Below are 15,786 nucleotides of genomic sequence, written 5' to 3'. Positions count from 1 at the left end.
CCAAGTCATTCGGCCATGCTCTCCAAAAACCCAGTTCAAGTGGGGTAAGTCTAAGGAAAGGGGGTTAGTAATGGAGACTGACAGAACTCGGCTGAGCTCACTGGCTTTCACTCTAAGCCTCTGATGAGCTGGTTGTATACTTCTTAAAATTAAATTTAGAAAAGAACAACCAACTGTGTCAATGAATGACAGCATCCCAGTAGCTGAAAAACAGGCTAGGAACCATCAGTTATAAGGCTGGCCTTTAAAAGTGTTGTGGCTGGTAGTGCTCCATCTGCATCCATCTGTGACAACTGAAGTCATGTTTGTGTTACGTTAGGAAGGAAGAATTTCCCAAATCTTGAAGGAGGTAGGCCACCTACTATTTCCCCATCTGCATTAAAAAACAAGAAAGGGCTGGAGAGATGGCTCAGGGGTTAAGAGCACTGACTGCTCTTCCAGAGGTCCTGAGTTCAATTCCTAGCAACCATAATGAGATCTGGTGCCCTCTTCTGGCTTGCAAGGACACGTGCAGGCAGAACACTGTACACATAAACAAACAAACAAATAAATCTTTAAAAAAATTCTCTGGGATATAGTTCAGGAATCCAAAAAAACAAACAACAACAAAAAAAAACCAAAAAACAAAAAACAAACCCACCAGCAGGCCCAGAGGAAGGCCACCTGCCTTTCCAGTAGGGCAGCCAGCTAGGTGGCAGGGAGAGAGCAACAGGACACTAACCACCCTGGGGCTCCAGAGAGGTGGGGAGAAATGGAGACCAACAGACGGGCAGGGTGCCAGGGCGCCTGAATGACAGCGCAAACCTCATGGTCTTCACCACTCTGCCCATCAGTCTTCTCTGCTTCTACTGCTCAGAGGCAATAACAGGGACACTCAAGGAACTGCAGCAGGGCCAGTGAGAGGGATCAGTGGGGAAAGGTGCTTGCAGAAGAGGGCTTGACAAACTGAGTTGGAACCCAGTAAGTAACCCACTGGAGAGAGAACCCACTTCAGCAAGTCATCCTCTGATTTCCACGCGTGCATGCTGGCATGTGCAGACACACCGCCATAAATCAATCAACACATTCTTAGAAGAAAAAGCAAGTAACTTCAAAGTAAGAGGGGGCACATGCGTTAGTCCACCCTTGCCAACAGAAAACCTGACTTCTTGGTCTAACTTTATTAAAAGTGTACTGAGACAGAAGGGGCAAAGATGGCTAGTGTCACCAAGAATTCTGCCAAAGACTGTCCTAAATAAAAAAGGTTTCCAAATAGAATCCATTTTTGGATCCCAAAGAGAGTAAAAAGAAAAGGCAAGGCCAACATCAGATAAAACAGGGCTAAGCTAGCGGCAGGGACAGAGTCGAATGACCTGTGAGAAATTTCTCCAAACCACTCTTACTCTCCAGAGCCTGAGCTACAGGCCCTTCTCCAGCATGGGGCGGCAGTGGCAGAGGGAGGCTTCGGGCCTCTGCAGAAGAAGGACCAGCACACTCAAGAAAGGATCAACGGGTACACCACGCCTCTGCATGGGAATACTGTGTCCGGAAAAGGCACCGTAAATAGTTACACACTGAAGAAATTTAAAGGGAAAGTCAAGACTGCTCTGAGATTCAGTCTGAGTTATTAAAAATGGCAGTAAACACTGTCAATTGGCCAAGTTGTGACAGAGGTGACTTTTGATTACTATCAAGACTAATAATAAAAGCAAAAAATTATGAAATGATTTCTGTTGGCTTTTTGCAAAGTCACGACCAAGGACAAGATGCTGTCACTAGGTTACAGCCTAAGTGAGTAAACCAAGGACGCGCCACGCTGAGGCTTCCAGAGGCGTCTAGTGACCACGGAAACTCGAGTAAGTCCAACGCTTCACTTACCATTTGTTAGTCTGTCAAACAGAAAGATATCAAAATTCCAGTTTCCAACTCTGTCCAGCATACACTGAAATGAAAACCAAACATGTCTCCTGTAATTTAGTCTCAGTAACGCCCACTCTCTGCAGACAGTCCATAACAAAGTTAATGGAAATGAAAAGTGGCTTATTTACTTTGAGAAACATCAAGGATAATTTGCCTTTGTTAATTTTATTTTCTAGTTTTGTTTTTTATTTTTCAATCCCAATGTGTTTACTGGGATGATCCCGCTCATCTTACACCGGTGCTTTCAGCCTTGATTTTCTGCCTGCAGCAGCGGCCACCACACAAGACTACTGTTTGCAGGGCTGAGGCCGCGGAGACGCTGCAGCATCCTGCTGGGCCTTGCACACCCCTAAAGGAGACCAGGGGCTCTGCACCACGCCACTTTGCTTCTGTTTCCTCTTCTTGTCTTCTGGAGAGGGATGGGGAGATCCTTTGCGCGAGGCACGTTCTTGTACTGGTTGTCACCCCTGGAAAGGCTATGTTCTAGTTTTGAGGCAGGGTCCCACTTACGCACCCAGGCTAGTCTACAACTCATGGTAATTCTCCTGCTTTGGCCTCCTGAGTGCTGGGGTTACAGGTGTGTGCCACCACACTTGGTGTTCATTCTCCTTTTAGTTAAGACGTTTCCAACTGGCTCCAAAATTGTCTACAGAAATAAACTCCCTTGGAAAACAAATTATTTTATTTTTCAATTAATATGTATAGGTCAGGTCAGCCTTTCAACCTGTTCCTATGATCTACATACTTAAGAGAATCTGGAAATAATTTACCAGCATATAGCCCATATGCTGCATATTCTGAAATCAGATTTTAAGACTCTGCCAAAGCGTTATAATGGCCACCGAGTAGTGGCTAACGGCTGGGTGTGTCATCGCCCGTCCTCACGTACACCTGGGAAACAGAGGAACAACTGGTTCAGCTAGAGCAGAAAGCTGTGCTGCTGCCTGAGGAGTCACTGGCCGTGGATCCCCACACTGAACCCACACCACAGCACAATTCAACGATTTGCCATCCAGAGTTTTTTGTTTTGTTCTTTTGCGACAAGGTCTCACTCTGCAACCCTGGCTGTCCTAGAACTCAGTATGCAGACCAGGCTGACCTCAAACTCAGATCTGTCTCCCTCTCTTCCATAGTGCTAGGATTAAAGGTGTGTATGACCACGCGTGGCTTGCTCACCAGCTTTTTAAAAAGACCCTTGAACTATGGGGTATTTACTTAAATGTCATTCAAAATTACCAATGGAACCAACCAATTAACTTTTAGGATAATATTTACTTAGGTAAACAAATCTACCTAAGTCCGTATTTCATGGGCTTTTAAAGTAGATATTTTATTTTGTATCCCAAAGTTCCCCGTACATACAACAATGAACAAACCACCACCAGCAACATTAGTGCGACATTTGTGGAGACTTAAGTCACAGCACCAATAGCCGGCAACACCACACAGGTTAATGTTCTGACCGAAACACAGAGTTCACAAGTAGTTTCAATTTTAGAGGATCAATAGTTCTGACTTCTCACCCAGGGAATGTTCTTTTCTTGAAACTTTAACATAAATTCAAAGAAGATACCTCAAGGCCAATCTATATAACTTTAGAAATCCTGGCCTATAAAACTTAAGTAAAAAAATAATTTTCAATAAATTAAAATTCAAGATTATATAAAATCCCATCTGATAAAAAAACAAACCCATTCATTTCACTTCAATCTTACTGAGAAATTTCCTGTGAAGTTTGTAAGAGTGAAGTAAGTAATTCTTAAAAGCAATGGCTTTAGCTAAGATGAAGCCGATGGAACTTTTGTGTGGAACCCTTGGGTGAACTCTGCCTCTTACGCTGTACAGCTCCCAGCTTCTGCATCTATAGCACCGAGGCATCGGATTGGGCCCTCTTCCCAGCGTCAAACTCCGGCCAGCTTACAGTTGACTGTTCTGTTGATCCACTCATTACTTAATGTTATAATAAATGCAAATGCGTTCACTACGTTTCTTAGAAATTTTCCTTGTTCTTTTAGACCTCCTTACAAACAAACAGCCCCAAATCTGAAAAGTTGGCTCAATTCAGACAGGAAAAAGGTGTCTAAATCAGTATTTTGGGGAGGTGGCTCCAGGAACTTAACAAGCAACTCAAATCTTTTGGAAGAAGTTGTACAAACCTTGGCTTGTCCATTATAATCGTCATCTAGAATGTTTAGAGAGCTAGGAACTGTGGCGCCCCGGAAAAAGCGCGAGGATCTGAGATAGCGCTGGAAACTTAGCAGCCTTCTGATGTTCCTGGCGGACACTGACGCTTCAATTTCAGACTGAGCTGAAAGAAAGGGAGTAGCTGTGACACACAGGCAAACCCGCAGAGGCCGCTCTGTAACACCCCGGGGTCCATGATACACAGGCAAACCCGCAGAGGCCGCTCTGTAACACCCCGGGGTCCATGACACACAGGCAAACCCGCAGAGGCCGCTCTGTAACACCCCGGGGTCCATGACACACAGGCAAACCCGCAGAGGCCGCTCTGTAACACCCCGGGGTCCATGACACACAGGCAAACCCGCAGAGGCCGCTCTGTAACACCCCGGGGTCCATGCAAGTACTTCAAATGTGCTATATACACACACTTACATTTTTTCCCTTTAGTTTTCGTGTATGGGTGCTTTGCCTGCACGTATGCATGTGCACCTGGTGTCCTCTCGAAGGACAGCCAGTCCTCTTAACTGCTGAGGCATTTCTACAGCCCCAATACACATGTTTTTAAAATTCATTAATTGCCACAAAGAGTTCTTCCTAGAAGTACTTCATTTCTATATGTTGAACTGAAGAAGTAAAAAACTTTTGACACCTTTAGAGAGCTATGAAAGCGTCTGGATTTAGAAGCAGTTTTAAAGTTTAGTTTAACTACCGGTAACCACTACGTCTCACTCTGTTGCTGCAATACACTACACAAATATAAAATCGGAGCAAGCACACACACACATTTTAGTCTCACTACTCAAGAGCTGAACCCCAGTCACACAGGAGATATTAACAACTACAGTAATAACACATCTCAAATCCTAATGAGAGTTTAAATATCTTAAAGATAATCTTAACTATTAAAAAAAAAAAAAAGGAATAAATCTGTTTACGTCCTGGAAGGTTCTAAAGGATAAAAATAAAAAGTCCTCTAAAGAGCAAGACTCTGGGGACCGTGGTTGTTCACTGGAAACAGTGTGTCCTTTCAATGAGTGTAACATTGTTTCCGCCCTCTACTGTCAAGGAAACAAAGATGGTGGTTATTTAGCTCTGTACCTCAGCTCCACAGTCCTTCCAACATTAAAAGTTACTGAGTTACTCAACTACAGGCCTCTAAAGAATCCTCCCATGCGCTCATGATCACCAGTTTTCTGTGTGTGTGCCGGCTCCCATGGTTACACTACTCATTTCCTCTATTCCCTCCCTCCCTCTCTTCCTTCCCTCCCTTTCCTGCATTTATTCAGGACCACAGTCCGACTATGGAAATTAGCAAGCGGTAGCATCCAGCTGTTGCTAGCAAGCCTTTTATTCCCCTTCAACTCTGAGATGATTACTATTAATTGTTAATTAGAAAAAATCTAGAATCATGTGGGAGACTAAGCCCTCACGTTCACCTGTGGTGGGTGATTCTCAGTTAACCAATGCAGAAAGCCCCAGCGAATGGTGGTCAGGACCTTCCCCTGTGGATCTGGACTGGAAAAGGATGGAGAGGCATCTGGACCCCATTGCTGTCAATGCTCTCTGCTCCCTGACTCAGGGGAGGAGATGCGGCCAGTCTCCTGAAACCCACTGTGCATCCTGCTGTGCCGGACTGTAACCTGGAACTGCACGCTGGAATGTGCCCTTTCTCCCGGAAGCTGCTCTTGCCAGGGTATTTTATTGCAAAGTTAAAACAAAACAAAACAAAAAACCAAAAAGCAAAGCCGGGCGGTGGTGGGCACGCAGGAGGCAGAGCCTGGTGGATCTCTGTGAGTTCAAGGCCAGCCCAGACCACAAAGTGAGTTCCAGTAAAGGCGCAAAGCTACACAGAGAAACCCTGTCTTGAAAAACAAAACAAAACTACAAAAAAACTAGGACAAACTAGTCAGAGCCAGCCACAACTCCTCCCTGGGCACGTGTGCTTGTACATACACCCACACGCAAATACTTTTAAAGATGCTGCATGTAATTCTCAAGGCAACCACTAAAAACTTAAAAATACACGCAACAAGAAAGAATCAAAGTGGTACACAAAGGAAGATCAGACTTTTTTCTTTCCTTACATTTTCTTTTTCCATACAATACACCCTGATCACGGCTTCCCTTTCCTCTACTCTTCCTCCCCTCCTATCCAGATCCACCCCTTTTCTGTCTCTCATTAAGAAAAGAACACACTTCTAAGGGATAATATTAAATACAACAAAATAAAGAATAATACTACAAAACTACCACATTAGAGTTGGACAAGACAAAAACAAATAGAAGGAAGAGAGCCCTAGAGAAGGCACGGGAACCAGAGACCCACTCATACACACAATCTGGAATCCATAAAAACACTAAACTGGAAGCCATAATACATATATACAGAGGACCTGGTGCAGACCTGTGCAGGCCCTGTGCACACTGCTTCAGGCTCTGTGAGATCATATGGGCTTTGCTCATGTCAGTGTGGAGGGCCTTGTTGTCTCGGTGTCCTCCAGCCCCTCTGCCTCTTACACTTTCTGCTTCCCCTTCCTTGGGGTTCCCTAGCTCTGAGGGGAGGGATCTGATAGAGACATCCCATTTAGAGCAGCGTGTTCCAAGGCCTCTCACTCTCTGCATATGTCTGGCTGCGGGTCCCTGGGTTTGCTCCCCTCTGCTGCAGGAGAACAGGAAGACTACAGATTTTGTTAGTGTGTAGGAGAGAGATTATACATGTGCATGAAGGTAGCGGCTACTCAACTTTTTCCAATTTCTTTTTTCATAAAGAATCCTGTAGGGTTGGGGATTTAGCCCAGTGGTAGAGTGCTTGCCTACCAAATGCAAGGCCCTGGGTTCGATCCTCAGATTAAAAAAAAAAAAATCCTGTAATGATAAGCTCTGTGGAAATCCCTCTACACAGCCTAACTCCCTCACAGTCAATCCTCAGAAGCAGGGCAAGTGAAAAAGCTTCTGTCACCAGTGTCTAACACACAGGCCCCACTAGAGAATAAGATTTCTGTAAGTGAGGTAAAGAAGTTTCTAGAATTGTCCTGGGAGAGCTTTGGAAACACAATCTAATAAAGGGTTGGGAACTATAAATCAACACTCATCACCGTAACACTGTTGGAAATGTGTATTTTCTTTCTGCCCCCCACCCCAGTATAGTAACTAGTGGCGAAGGTCCTTACACTGAAAATCCAGTGGAGACATCTTCTGGAGCACCCGTAAGGGTTACGTCGGAAGACTGTGCTCAGCTTTTCTTTCAACCTAGCTAACCCTGGAGCCAGTGCAGAGGGAGGCTTCAGGCTGAGTGGATAACAGCATCTAGGACTATATCAGAGACGGCATTCAGGAATGGGAAAGAGTCCAGCACCCTTCATTTGGATAATTACTGAAAAACTCACCCTCTGGCCAACTCACACAAAAATCCAAGCCTATTATCAATACTCAGATGAGCTCATTCTGTACTCGAGGTGAGTCATTGCTTCACAGCACAACAGATTAAACTTATCTTACTAAAGCTCAGCCGTCATCAAGCTTGGACTACTTGCTTCCCGGGCTTGTTCTGGTTATCACGTTAGTTACACTCTGACACAGCTTAGAAAGCCCCTGGCATAAGGAAGTTCACGTTATTATCAGAGGGTTCCTTAAAAAGCACCACCACCCCATGCAGACCATCCAGCACCACCAAAGCTAATGAGTATGGGCATTGTGTCCAGGCGTCCTTTCTCTACTTTTCTGGACCCAAAAATAAAGTAGAGGACAGTGGGTGATTTTTAAAACATGCTGGGTTTTCCTCATCATCATATTAGAAAGTACAGAGGAAATACAAGCCCCAGGATAGGAAGAGAAAGGGCTGGAGATGGGCTTCCATGAGCACCCGACTCTCCTGCAGATAGCTCTCTACTACACCCCTCTGCAAACCACACCCTTGGGCATAGCTGTTAGAAAGGCCCTTCACAAAGGTCCTTGGCTCTTGAAACGGACCACTGCTCTCATAATCCACAAGGGGGCGCCCTCTAACCACGGGCTCTGTACACAAATCAGACACAGGAATTACTGCTCAGTTCTTCATCTTTATAACTAAGTGCTCTAAGGTTTTAGCTCTAGTCCAACTCAATACTATGTTGAACAAAGACTGAATAAAAATTGCAAATATATTCTAATTTTTCCTTTCCTTCCCTTAGCTTCCCTCAAAAAAAAAAAAAAAAAAAAAAAAGCTACATAAAAACCACATCTAAAAGTCAATTATTTAAAAAAAAAAGAGTAATTGCATTTCTCCTACATCCGTGGGACAAGGTTTTTAAGAAGAATTTTTGACTTTGGCAGGTATGGCCAGGTGGGAAACACTGTTCTAGGCAGGCTGCTCTGAGCAATGGTCTTCAGCTGCCTGTGCTGAGAATGGAGACGAGACCCAGAACAGGAAAAGACAGGTTTAGAACAGAGACTCCTCCGGGTCCGGATCCTGCTCTGTCAAACGAGCTTTGTACTGACAGTTTCTGCATGTCCTCCGTTCTTTATCAGGAAAACAGGCCTGAGGACTGTGGTAGAGTCCAAATGATGTAGTCCAAACATGCAGAATGTCTGTCTCTACATGGTTCTGGAAAGAAGCAAGCACTCAAAAAATACAAAGGATAAATTATATTTATATTAAAATGATAATTATAAACATAATACTTTAAACATAGACTTTTATACTTTTAATTTTGAAGATCAGATTTCTTTTTTGTGGTTACATATTTAATACTGAAAACTACTGTATATGTAAGTACTTCAGAACTAACTGTACTTTTACAAGATTTCAAAATAGTCTCAGGACTCTAAAATGAACATGTGGTTCAAGCCTTACTATGAATAAAAAGTGAGCCACTCACAATCTCAAATTAGATCAGCTCTAATAAGAATGAAATGTATCACCAGTATTTTCCCCTCAAATTAGATCAACTCCAATAAGAATGAAATGTATCACCAGTATTTTCCCCTCAAATTAGATCAACTCCAATAAGAATGAAATGTATCACCAGTATTTTCCCCTCAAATTAGATCAACTCCAATAAGAATGAAATGTATCACCAGTATTTTCCCTCAAGCACTTCTTTTTTTTTTTTTTTTTTTTTGGCTGAGGATTGAACTCAGGGCCTTGTGCTCTACCACTGAGCTAAATACCCAACCCCCCCCCCTCAAGCAATCTTATAACCCAGGTTCACAGAATTAATGCTCATTCTGATGATTGAATAATTAAATAAGAGATGCAAAACTCTTTGAGACAAGACTGTTCTTGCTACGGATTAGGTATCTTCATTTCTCAGGCTGGAACATATGTTATTTAATGCTCAGGCCTTGAACTTAGCTATGTACACGAGATTCTTAATTCCCTATTAATGAGCTCGGAGAGAAGGGGAAGGAAACAGGTTTAGTGCGCACTTCCTTCAAAGAGCAGCTGCAAAAGCACATCAGGGTGGATTTCAACCTCTCTGGTTCTGCCACGTACAGAAGAGCAACCACCACAGGACTGGAGTAAGATGAAGGTCCAATCCATATCAGCCCCTACGAGTTTATTCAATGAAGTCATCAAAGATATCCAGAATAACCATTTCTTCCTCCAAGTCTGGGACAAAGCAATGAAAATGCTTCTTAAGTGCAGGTGTCTGAGAAGGTTCTGGAAACCAGAGTGGCATTTCCCAGTGCATCAACATGGCAGTGCTCATCTCTACACACCAGCTGGTAAGGGGCGACTACTAAAAGGAGTAGGGACCTCGGGTCACTGTCAGGAAAAAGGATGGAGTTCGTGTGTGTGTGTGTGTGTGTGTGTGTGCGCGCGTGTGCGTGTGTGTGTGTGTGTGTGTGTGTGTGTGTGTGTACACGCATGAACACACAGGCGCACATGCACTACCATGTGTTATGCTCATGGGAAGTGAGTTCTCTCCTTGCACCACGTGGGTCCCGGGCACTGAGCTCAGACCTGACGACAAGAACCTTTACTTAGCTGTACCGATCTTGCCAGCCTTGTTTCAGTGACAGCTCTGTGAGTTCAAGAAATGCTGCCGTGGAAAGACGCAGGTGTGATTTCAAGATGAATATGCGGGAGTCAACTAATTTAACCGACACTTTGGACAAAGTGGCCCTGGTCTATAATGGCACATCCACAGGTGCAGGCTGGGTGTTCACGTTTGAGTAAGAAACTAAATTATAGAAGACAGAGACACCTCGTTAGACCAACCAATCATCAAAACAAACTAGCCTGTGAACAGGAAGGTGGTGATGGGCAGTGGGAACATGAAGGGGAAGGCAAGGACAGACGGACAGGTGAGGAAAGTGCCAATCAAACATCAATGCTTATGGGCCGAGGGATGGATACGGCGGCCGCCACCCTCATACAGCTGCTCCATACGGAAGCGGAGTTCGAAACTATCCTGATCCACACTGGAAAGCTCAGGGCACACACAGACCCAGATGGTGTTCATATCATGTAAGCACGAAGCAAACAATCTAAGCCTAATACAGCCTTGTTACGATGACAGGAAACAACCCAAAGCCAATATACCTGAGGAACTATGGCAAAGGGTTTTGTATGTTTCAATAGACAGTCATAATAAAGACAATGTAAAAGGCTTAACTCAAAAGGAAAACAGCACGTAGCCTGAACTTGGGGGAAGCAAATAAAGATTATCGTCGGGGAACTGTCAATAAGACCCTATAACTCTAATTGGTAGAAGACACATAGCCCCAGTCAATTCAGTGCAATAAAAATATCTCAGGATCCAGCATGAACTGGAGCTGCTGGAGAGCAGGGATGAATAAATAAATGAAGGGAAAGCCTAAAGCTAAGAGCTTTGAGGAAACAATGCAAATACTCTGGCTCCCCCACTGCCCTGGCACGCACTGGTGGAGAGCGGCACTGAAGGAAAATGAACAGTGGGAGGTAATGGGTAAAACACACTTACTTCGGCAGAAAGAGAAAAAAATGGAGATGACTGCATTTGTGTAGACGTGAAAAACAGTAAAGAAGCATTCCATGTGTTACATCTCCCAGACGTTGCAGAAACCACATCCCCTGTCTGTTGACGTCAACGGGCTGTGGCAAATCCCAAGGAGGGAACAGACAGGCTGACAACTTCCACTATGATTTAACAAGCATGCCAGAATCTAAGTAGAACAGGATTGTGATGGTGTTATTTGAGGTACTGGGAAACAAAACTAGGGCCTTGTACATGCTAGCAATAGTTCTACCAACAAACTACATCCTCACCTATGATTCTTAACGGATGAAGGAAAAGATGGCCGAATTTCAAGCAAACAAAGGGTTACCTGGTATGTGTATGTGTGTACGTGCCTCTCCCCGCCCCCCCTCGTAGTGTGTGTGTGTGTGTGTGTGTGTGTGTGTGTGTGTGTGTGTGTGTATACCAGAGAGATTGAGGTCAAATGCCACTCTCAATGGCTCTCTACTTTTCCTGTTTTATTTCTGGTAGTGATGGTGTTGAACATAGGGCCTCATACATGTGAGGCCCATACTACCATTACACTATAGCCCTAGCTTCCAAATTTCTATTTGAGACGGGGTCTCTTGCAGAACCTAGAGCTCATCATTTACTCAAATGGCCAGCAGCATGCTCTGGGCCCCCCGTCTCAGCTTCCTTAGTCCTGGGACCCGAGACTTGCTCTCCCACACCTTGCTCTTTATGAGGGTGCTAAGGATCTAAACTCACGCTTAACAGGGAGAGCACTGTACTGAGACGTGTCCATGACACACAAACACATATCAACATAGAATTCAATTATATTATCATGGCCAGTTAATTTAGGAGACCACTTATCTATGGCCAACAGAGCACGGGGAAAATAGAATCTCTGCAGGCTACTTGGGACTTTTGCTTCAGCCTACTGAACTCAAAAAGAAGGTAAGAGACAGGAGCTTTCCTCTGGGTTCTCTCTGGGTTTGTTTGTTTTTCTTTAAGTGGGAGCCTGAAAACACCTAGAGGGGGGAGCTGTCACAACTGAGGACAGGCATCCTGAGGACAAGGCAGGAGGACGTGCCGAAGACCCACAAGCTCCAGGCCACTGTCAGCCCTGCACTGACCTGGCCCCACTGTCTCCTCCCTACATTCTCTTCCAATATCAATGACGACTCACGTGGGAAAGAAAGACGCCTTCTCTTGAGCTTATGCAACTACATATAATAGATATCTCTGAGCTACAACAGACAAGACAAAAGATAAAGTCCATAAAATACGAAGACTGCTTCAGAAAACCTCTTGGGTGAGAGGTCTCTGGGGAAATGTTTAGATTTTGACATGAAGACATGAATTCCTAAAAGCTCAAATGTAGGACGAAGCTCCTCAAGAGCGAACGTGTCTCTGACACTTCTATCTAAAAAAAACAACCTGAAAAGACGGACTTCCATCAGCAGAGCAGCTCACACAAGGGGCTGCCAGGTTAGCCCTACCTGCAGACTCCGGATCTTTGGGAAGCATGTCTTGGCAGAGGACCTCACCATGGAAATCACTCTGCTCTGTGGCCATGAATAAAAAAAAAAAAAATCAAAATGTCTCCAAATTTAAATTCTCCCAGTTCTTTATAAATAACTGCAAGACTGGTTTAATGTAACCTAATTAACAAAAACATGGTCTGAATATAAGCCTATGACTTTATATAAAGAACTAATTTCATTATATCACATTTTTTTAAATCTCTAAATGATTAACACCATCATTTAGGGCATTAGTATCACAAACTAGTCAAATGTGAATTCCTTTGAATGAACTTACATATTTAATCTGATTATCCCTCTGTGTGTCTTTCTAGTTCTAGTGGTGACATCTGATAGGAAAGATGTTGGGGGTTTTTAATGCATATTATCACACTGTCCTGAGTCTGAAACAACTGTAATTTCCACCCTGTGTCTTAGTTCATTGTTGGCTGAACTTTCTAAGTCAGAAAGGACTTTGTTTAGTAAGGTTGATTATTTATTGTAATTAATAAGCTCCTGTGCTCAACTGATTTTCTTTCCTTCATTGGGGATAAGATCTCATATAGCCCAGTGTATCCTTCTTTTGGCATGTACCTGAAACTGGTCTTGAACCCCTGAACTTTCTGCCTCTACCTCTCAATTGCTAGGATCATAGGTGTATGCCATTCATTGATTTTTCTCCTCCTCCTCCTCCTTTTTTTTTTAAACCTCCCAGCCTCCACCTTCCGGAAGATGTATTCATTCATTCATTCATTCATTCATTATTCATTTATTTATGAGGCAGGGCCTTGCTATATAGCCCAGGCTGCCCTCACACTGGCCTCTTGTCTTCATTTCCTGAATGCTGGGATCATAGACGCCATACCCAGCTAAAAGGTCTCTTTAAAGTGAAAAAATGCTGGGCAGGAAGGCCTATGGCCAATCCGACTGTGAAAGTATACTTACAGGCCTTCAGAGAAGAATTATGACAAGAATAAGAGGTAAGCCAAGACACAGAAATTCCCAGCAAGGAAAAGTACTGTCTACATAAGATTAACACTGAGGTCCTTCTTTAAAACCTTGGAGCCTGTAATCAGTCCCCCAACTGGTGCCTATCTGGTTTAAACTGGCTGACAGGAGAATTAACCTTCAGAATGTGAACCCAAGCAGCGTTTATAATGAGCCATATACAGAAGAAAAGCTCAACGCTGCAATGTCTGAATGTCTCATTTCTAGGAAAATCTAGTAAAGAAATTTACTCAACACAGAAGAGAACATATAATCTCCGAGTTAAAATATCTGTAGCACCTGGAAACGATCAGCGGATGGAGGCAGAGCACAGAGAATACAAGAGCCCAGCCTAGTCAGCTCCCACGCTCTGCTAGAAGCGCGTGTCTTTGGTTTGTCAGTGTCTTTCCTTCTCCCCTGAGAAGCCCTGATCCTGGGCTCAGCAGGGAACGTGGGGGACAGAAACCCTAAGGGCTTGAAGACAGAAAACCACCAGAACTAGAACAGAATCACTGAAGGCTCAAGGAGGCCAGAGGGGACAAGCATGACTGCAACTTAAGAACACCAACACGCACAGGACTTGGTAATGGGCTAACCTGAAGCAGAAGGGTGAAAACGGCCAAGACTGCAGCAGGGGGTTAACAGTTAGGGCCGAGGTAAAGAGGTGCATAGAAAGGTGGGCGGAGCTGCGGACGGAAAATTACACCTACATCCGGAATTTAAATAACATTTTATTTCAGCATGCATGTTTTTATGTCATTGTGAAAGTAGTATTATTTTAAATTATACATGTAAGAGAAAAGGCGTATGATAGTCTTTTAAAAGGTTGGGTTACCTGAACCTTCAAACCTACCCTGCAAAGTCAACTACGTGCAGGTGCCCGTACCAAGTCAAGATCCCAGGAAGTGAAGGAGCTTATGGCTGCAGGTGTCTAGGCAGGGCACTTCATAAGGAGCAGAGAGAAAGAACAACTTTGCCTCCACAGAAATAAACCAGATATTTCCACCTTGTATGAAAAGATGGAACACTACAAGGAAGAGCCCTGACAAGTCATGGCCAGCTACCCCTGAAGGTTGTGGCAGTTTAGTGCATACATGTAGGCCTAAGGGTCACACATTTCACTTATCATCCAACCTGGCAATCTTTAACTCGGAAAAGGAACATGTAACAATTTATAAACTTTTCTCCACCACCGGCACATTTGCTCTGTCTGCTCTTATTTTTAGATTATGTCTTATCTCTTCCTGGCTTCATAATGATGTAAGAATTCCCTACTACTCCATCCCTTCCCCACCAAAGTTTACCATTCTGTCTCCTATTTGAAACTTCCAACATCCTTTATAGCAATCTTATTTCCCAAATCTTCTTTTACTGAATTTAGTGAAACTCTGGGGGTGTATGAGAGAGAAGACCCCTAAACCAATACATCAGAGACAGATGTCTCCAACAGTCTTAGGACCAGAGGGTTTTATAGCAGATACCTCAAAAGTTTAAAAGACTGATAGTTTTAAAGCTGTTCAAACTTCATATCATAAAAATGGAACCAAACGAAGTAATTTTATAAAGGAAAAAGTCTTTTTAAAAGCAAATGCAACATTCTTACTGGAATGTCAGTCAGTAATGAAATCTTTTAACACCGCCAACATGCCCTCAGTAAAGGTGGCAGCACTAACCCACTTCCTTACTGTCTTCTGTGAACTAGCCACACTGCCCAGTTCGAGGAGGGAGCCAGAGAAGCCCGGTCCTACAGACACTTTCCCTTGTTGATCTCTAGAATTTATTCTTTATATTGACCTCTACTCTTATTACTGGAATCAATCACGCTGACTTTCTTCAATGCTTAAAGCAATCTTTGGTTCCAAGCAAAGATCTATCAGTTTTCCAATACATTACAGATGTAACCTGACGCTCTTTGGAACGCCTCGTCTTACACAGGTGGGGTCCGGCTGTGACTGTTCTTTCATATGCAGGCAGTGTCGAGACCATGCCAGCCTTAAGAATTAATCTAAGTGTATTCTGTTTCCTCTACTTTGGCTTCCTTTTTTGGTAGCACTTCACAGCTAAGGTCTTTCCTTTCTCTTCTAGCCTCTTGGTTCCTTTGCGCAGCAGGCCCCCACCTCACAGCTCCTGACTCGGCCTCTCTTGTAAACAGCTCTGCTACCCTAGCCTCAGGATGCCCTGAAGCCAAAGGGCTGCAAGAGCACCCCACACAGCAGATGCTCTACTTGGAGAGGGTGGTACAAAAGGAAAGTGGAGGTTTCCTCACT

General features: G+C 43.9%; 1 protein-coding gene across 3 annotated transcripts in view; it reads right to left on the bottom strand.

Annotated features, from left to right (window-relative positions):
- The window catches only part of Pde7a (phosphodiesterase 7A), an 89,345-nt gene that overhangs the window by 18,794 nt on the left and 54,765 nt on the right, over window positions 1-15,786 (bottom strand). For 2 of the 3 annotated variants that reach the window (XR_004944228.1, XM_036178874.1), the window contains exons 4-5: window positions 4,056-4,207; window positions 1,858-1,921 (exon numbers count right to left, since the gene is read on the bottom strand). Coding sequence is in view for 2 of the 3 variants with exons in the window: in XM_036178874.1 (XP_036034767.1) it covers window positions 1,858-1,921; window positions 4,056-4,207 (216 nt within the window). In the remaining variant the exon portion in view is untranslated. Of the gene's footprint in view, window positions 1-1,857; window positions 1,922-4,055; window positions 4,208-7,253; window positions 7,891-15,786 lie in introns of those variants that run through there. The other variant, XM_036178875.1, reaches the window with a different exon arrangement.

Source organism: Onychomys torridus, chromosome 2 (genome assembly GCF_903995425.1).
Source record: "Onychomys torridus chromosome 2, mOncTor1.1, whole genome shotgun sequence".
Lineage (NCBI taxonomy): Eukaryota > Metazoa > Chordata > Mammalia > Rodentia > Cricetidae > Onychomys > Onychomys torridus.
This window is presented reverse-complemented; position numbering and strand designations above follow the sequence as displayed.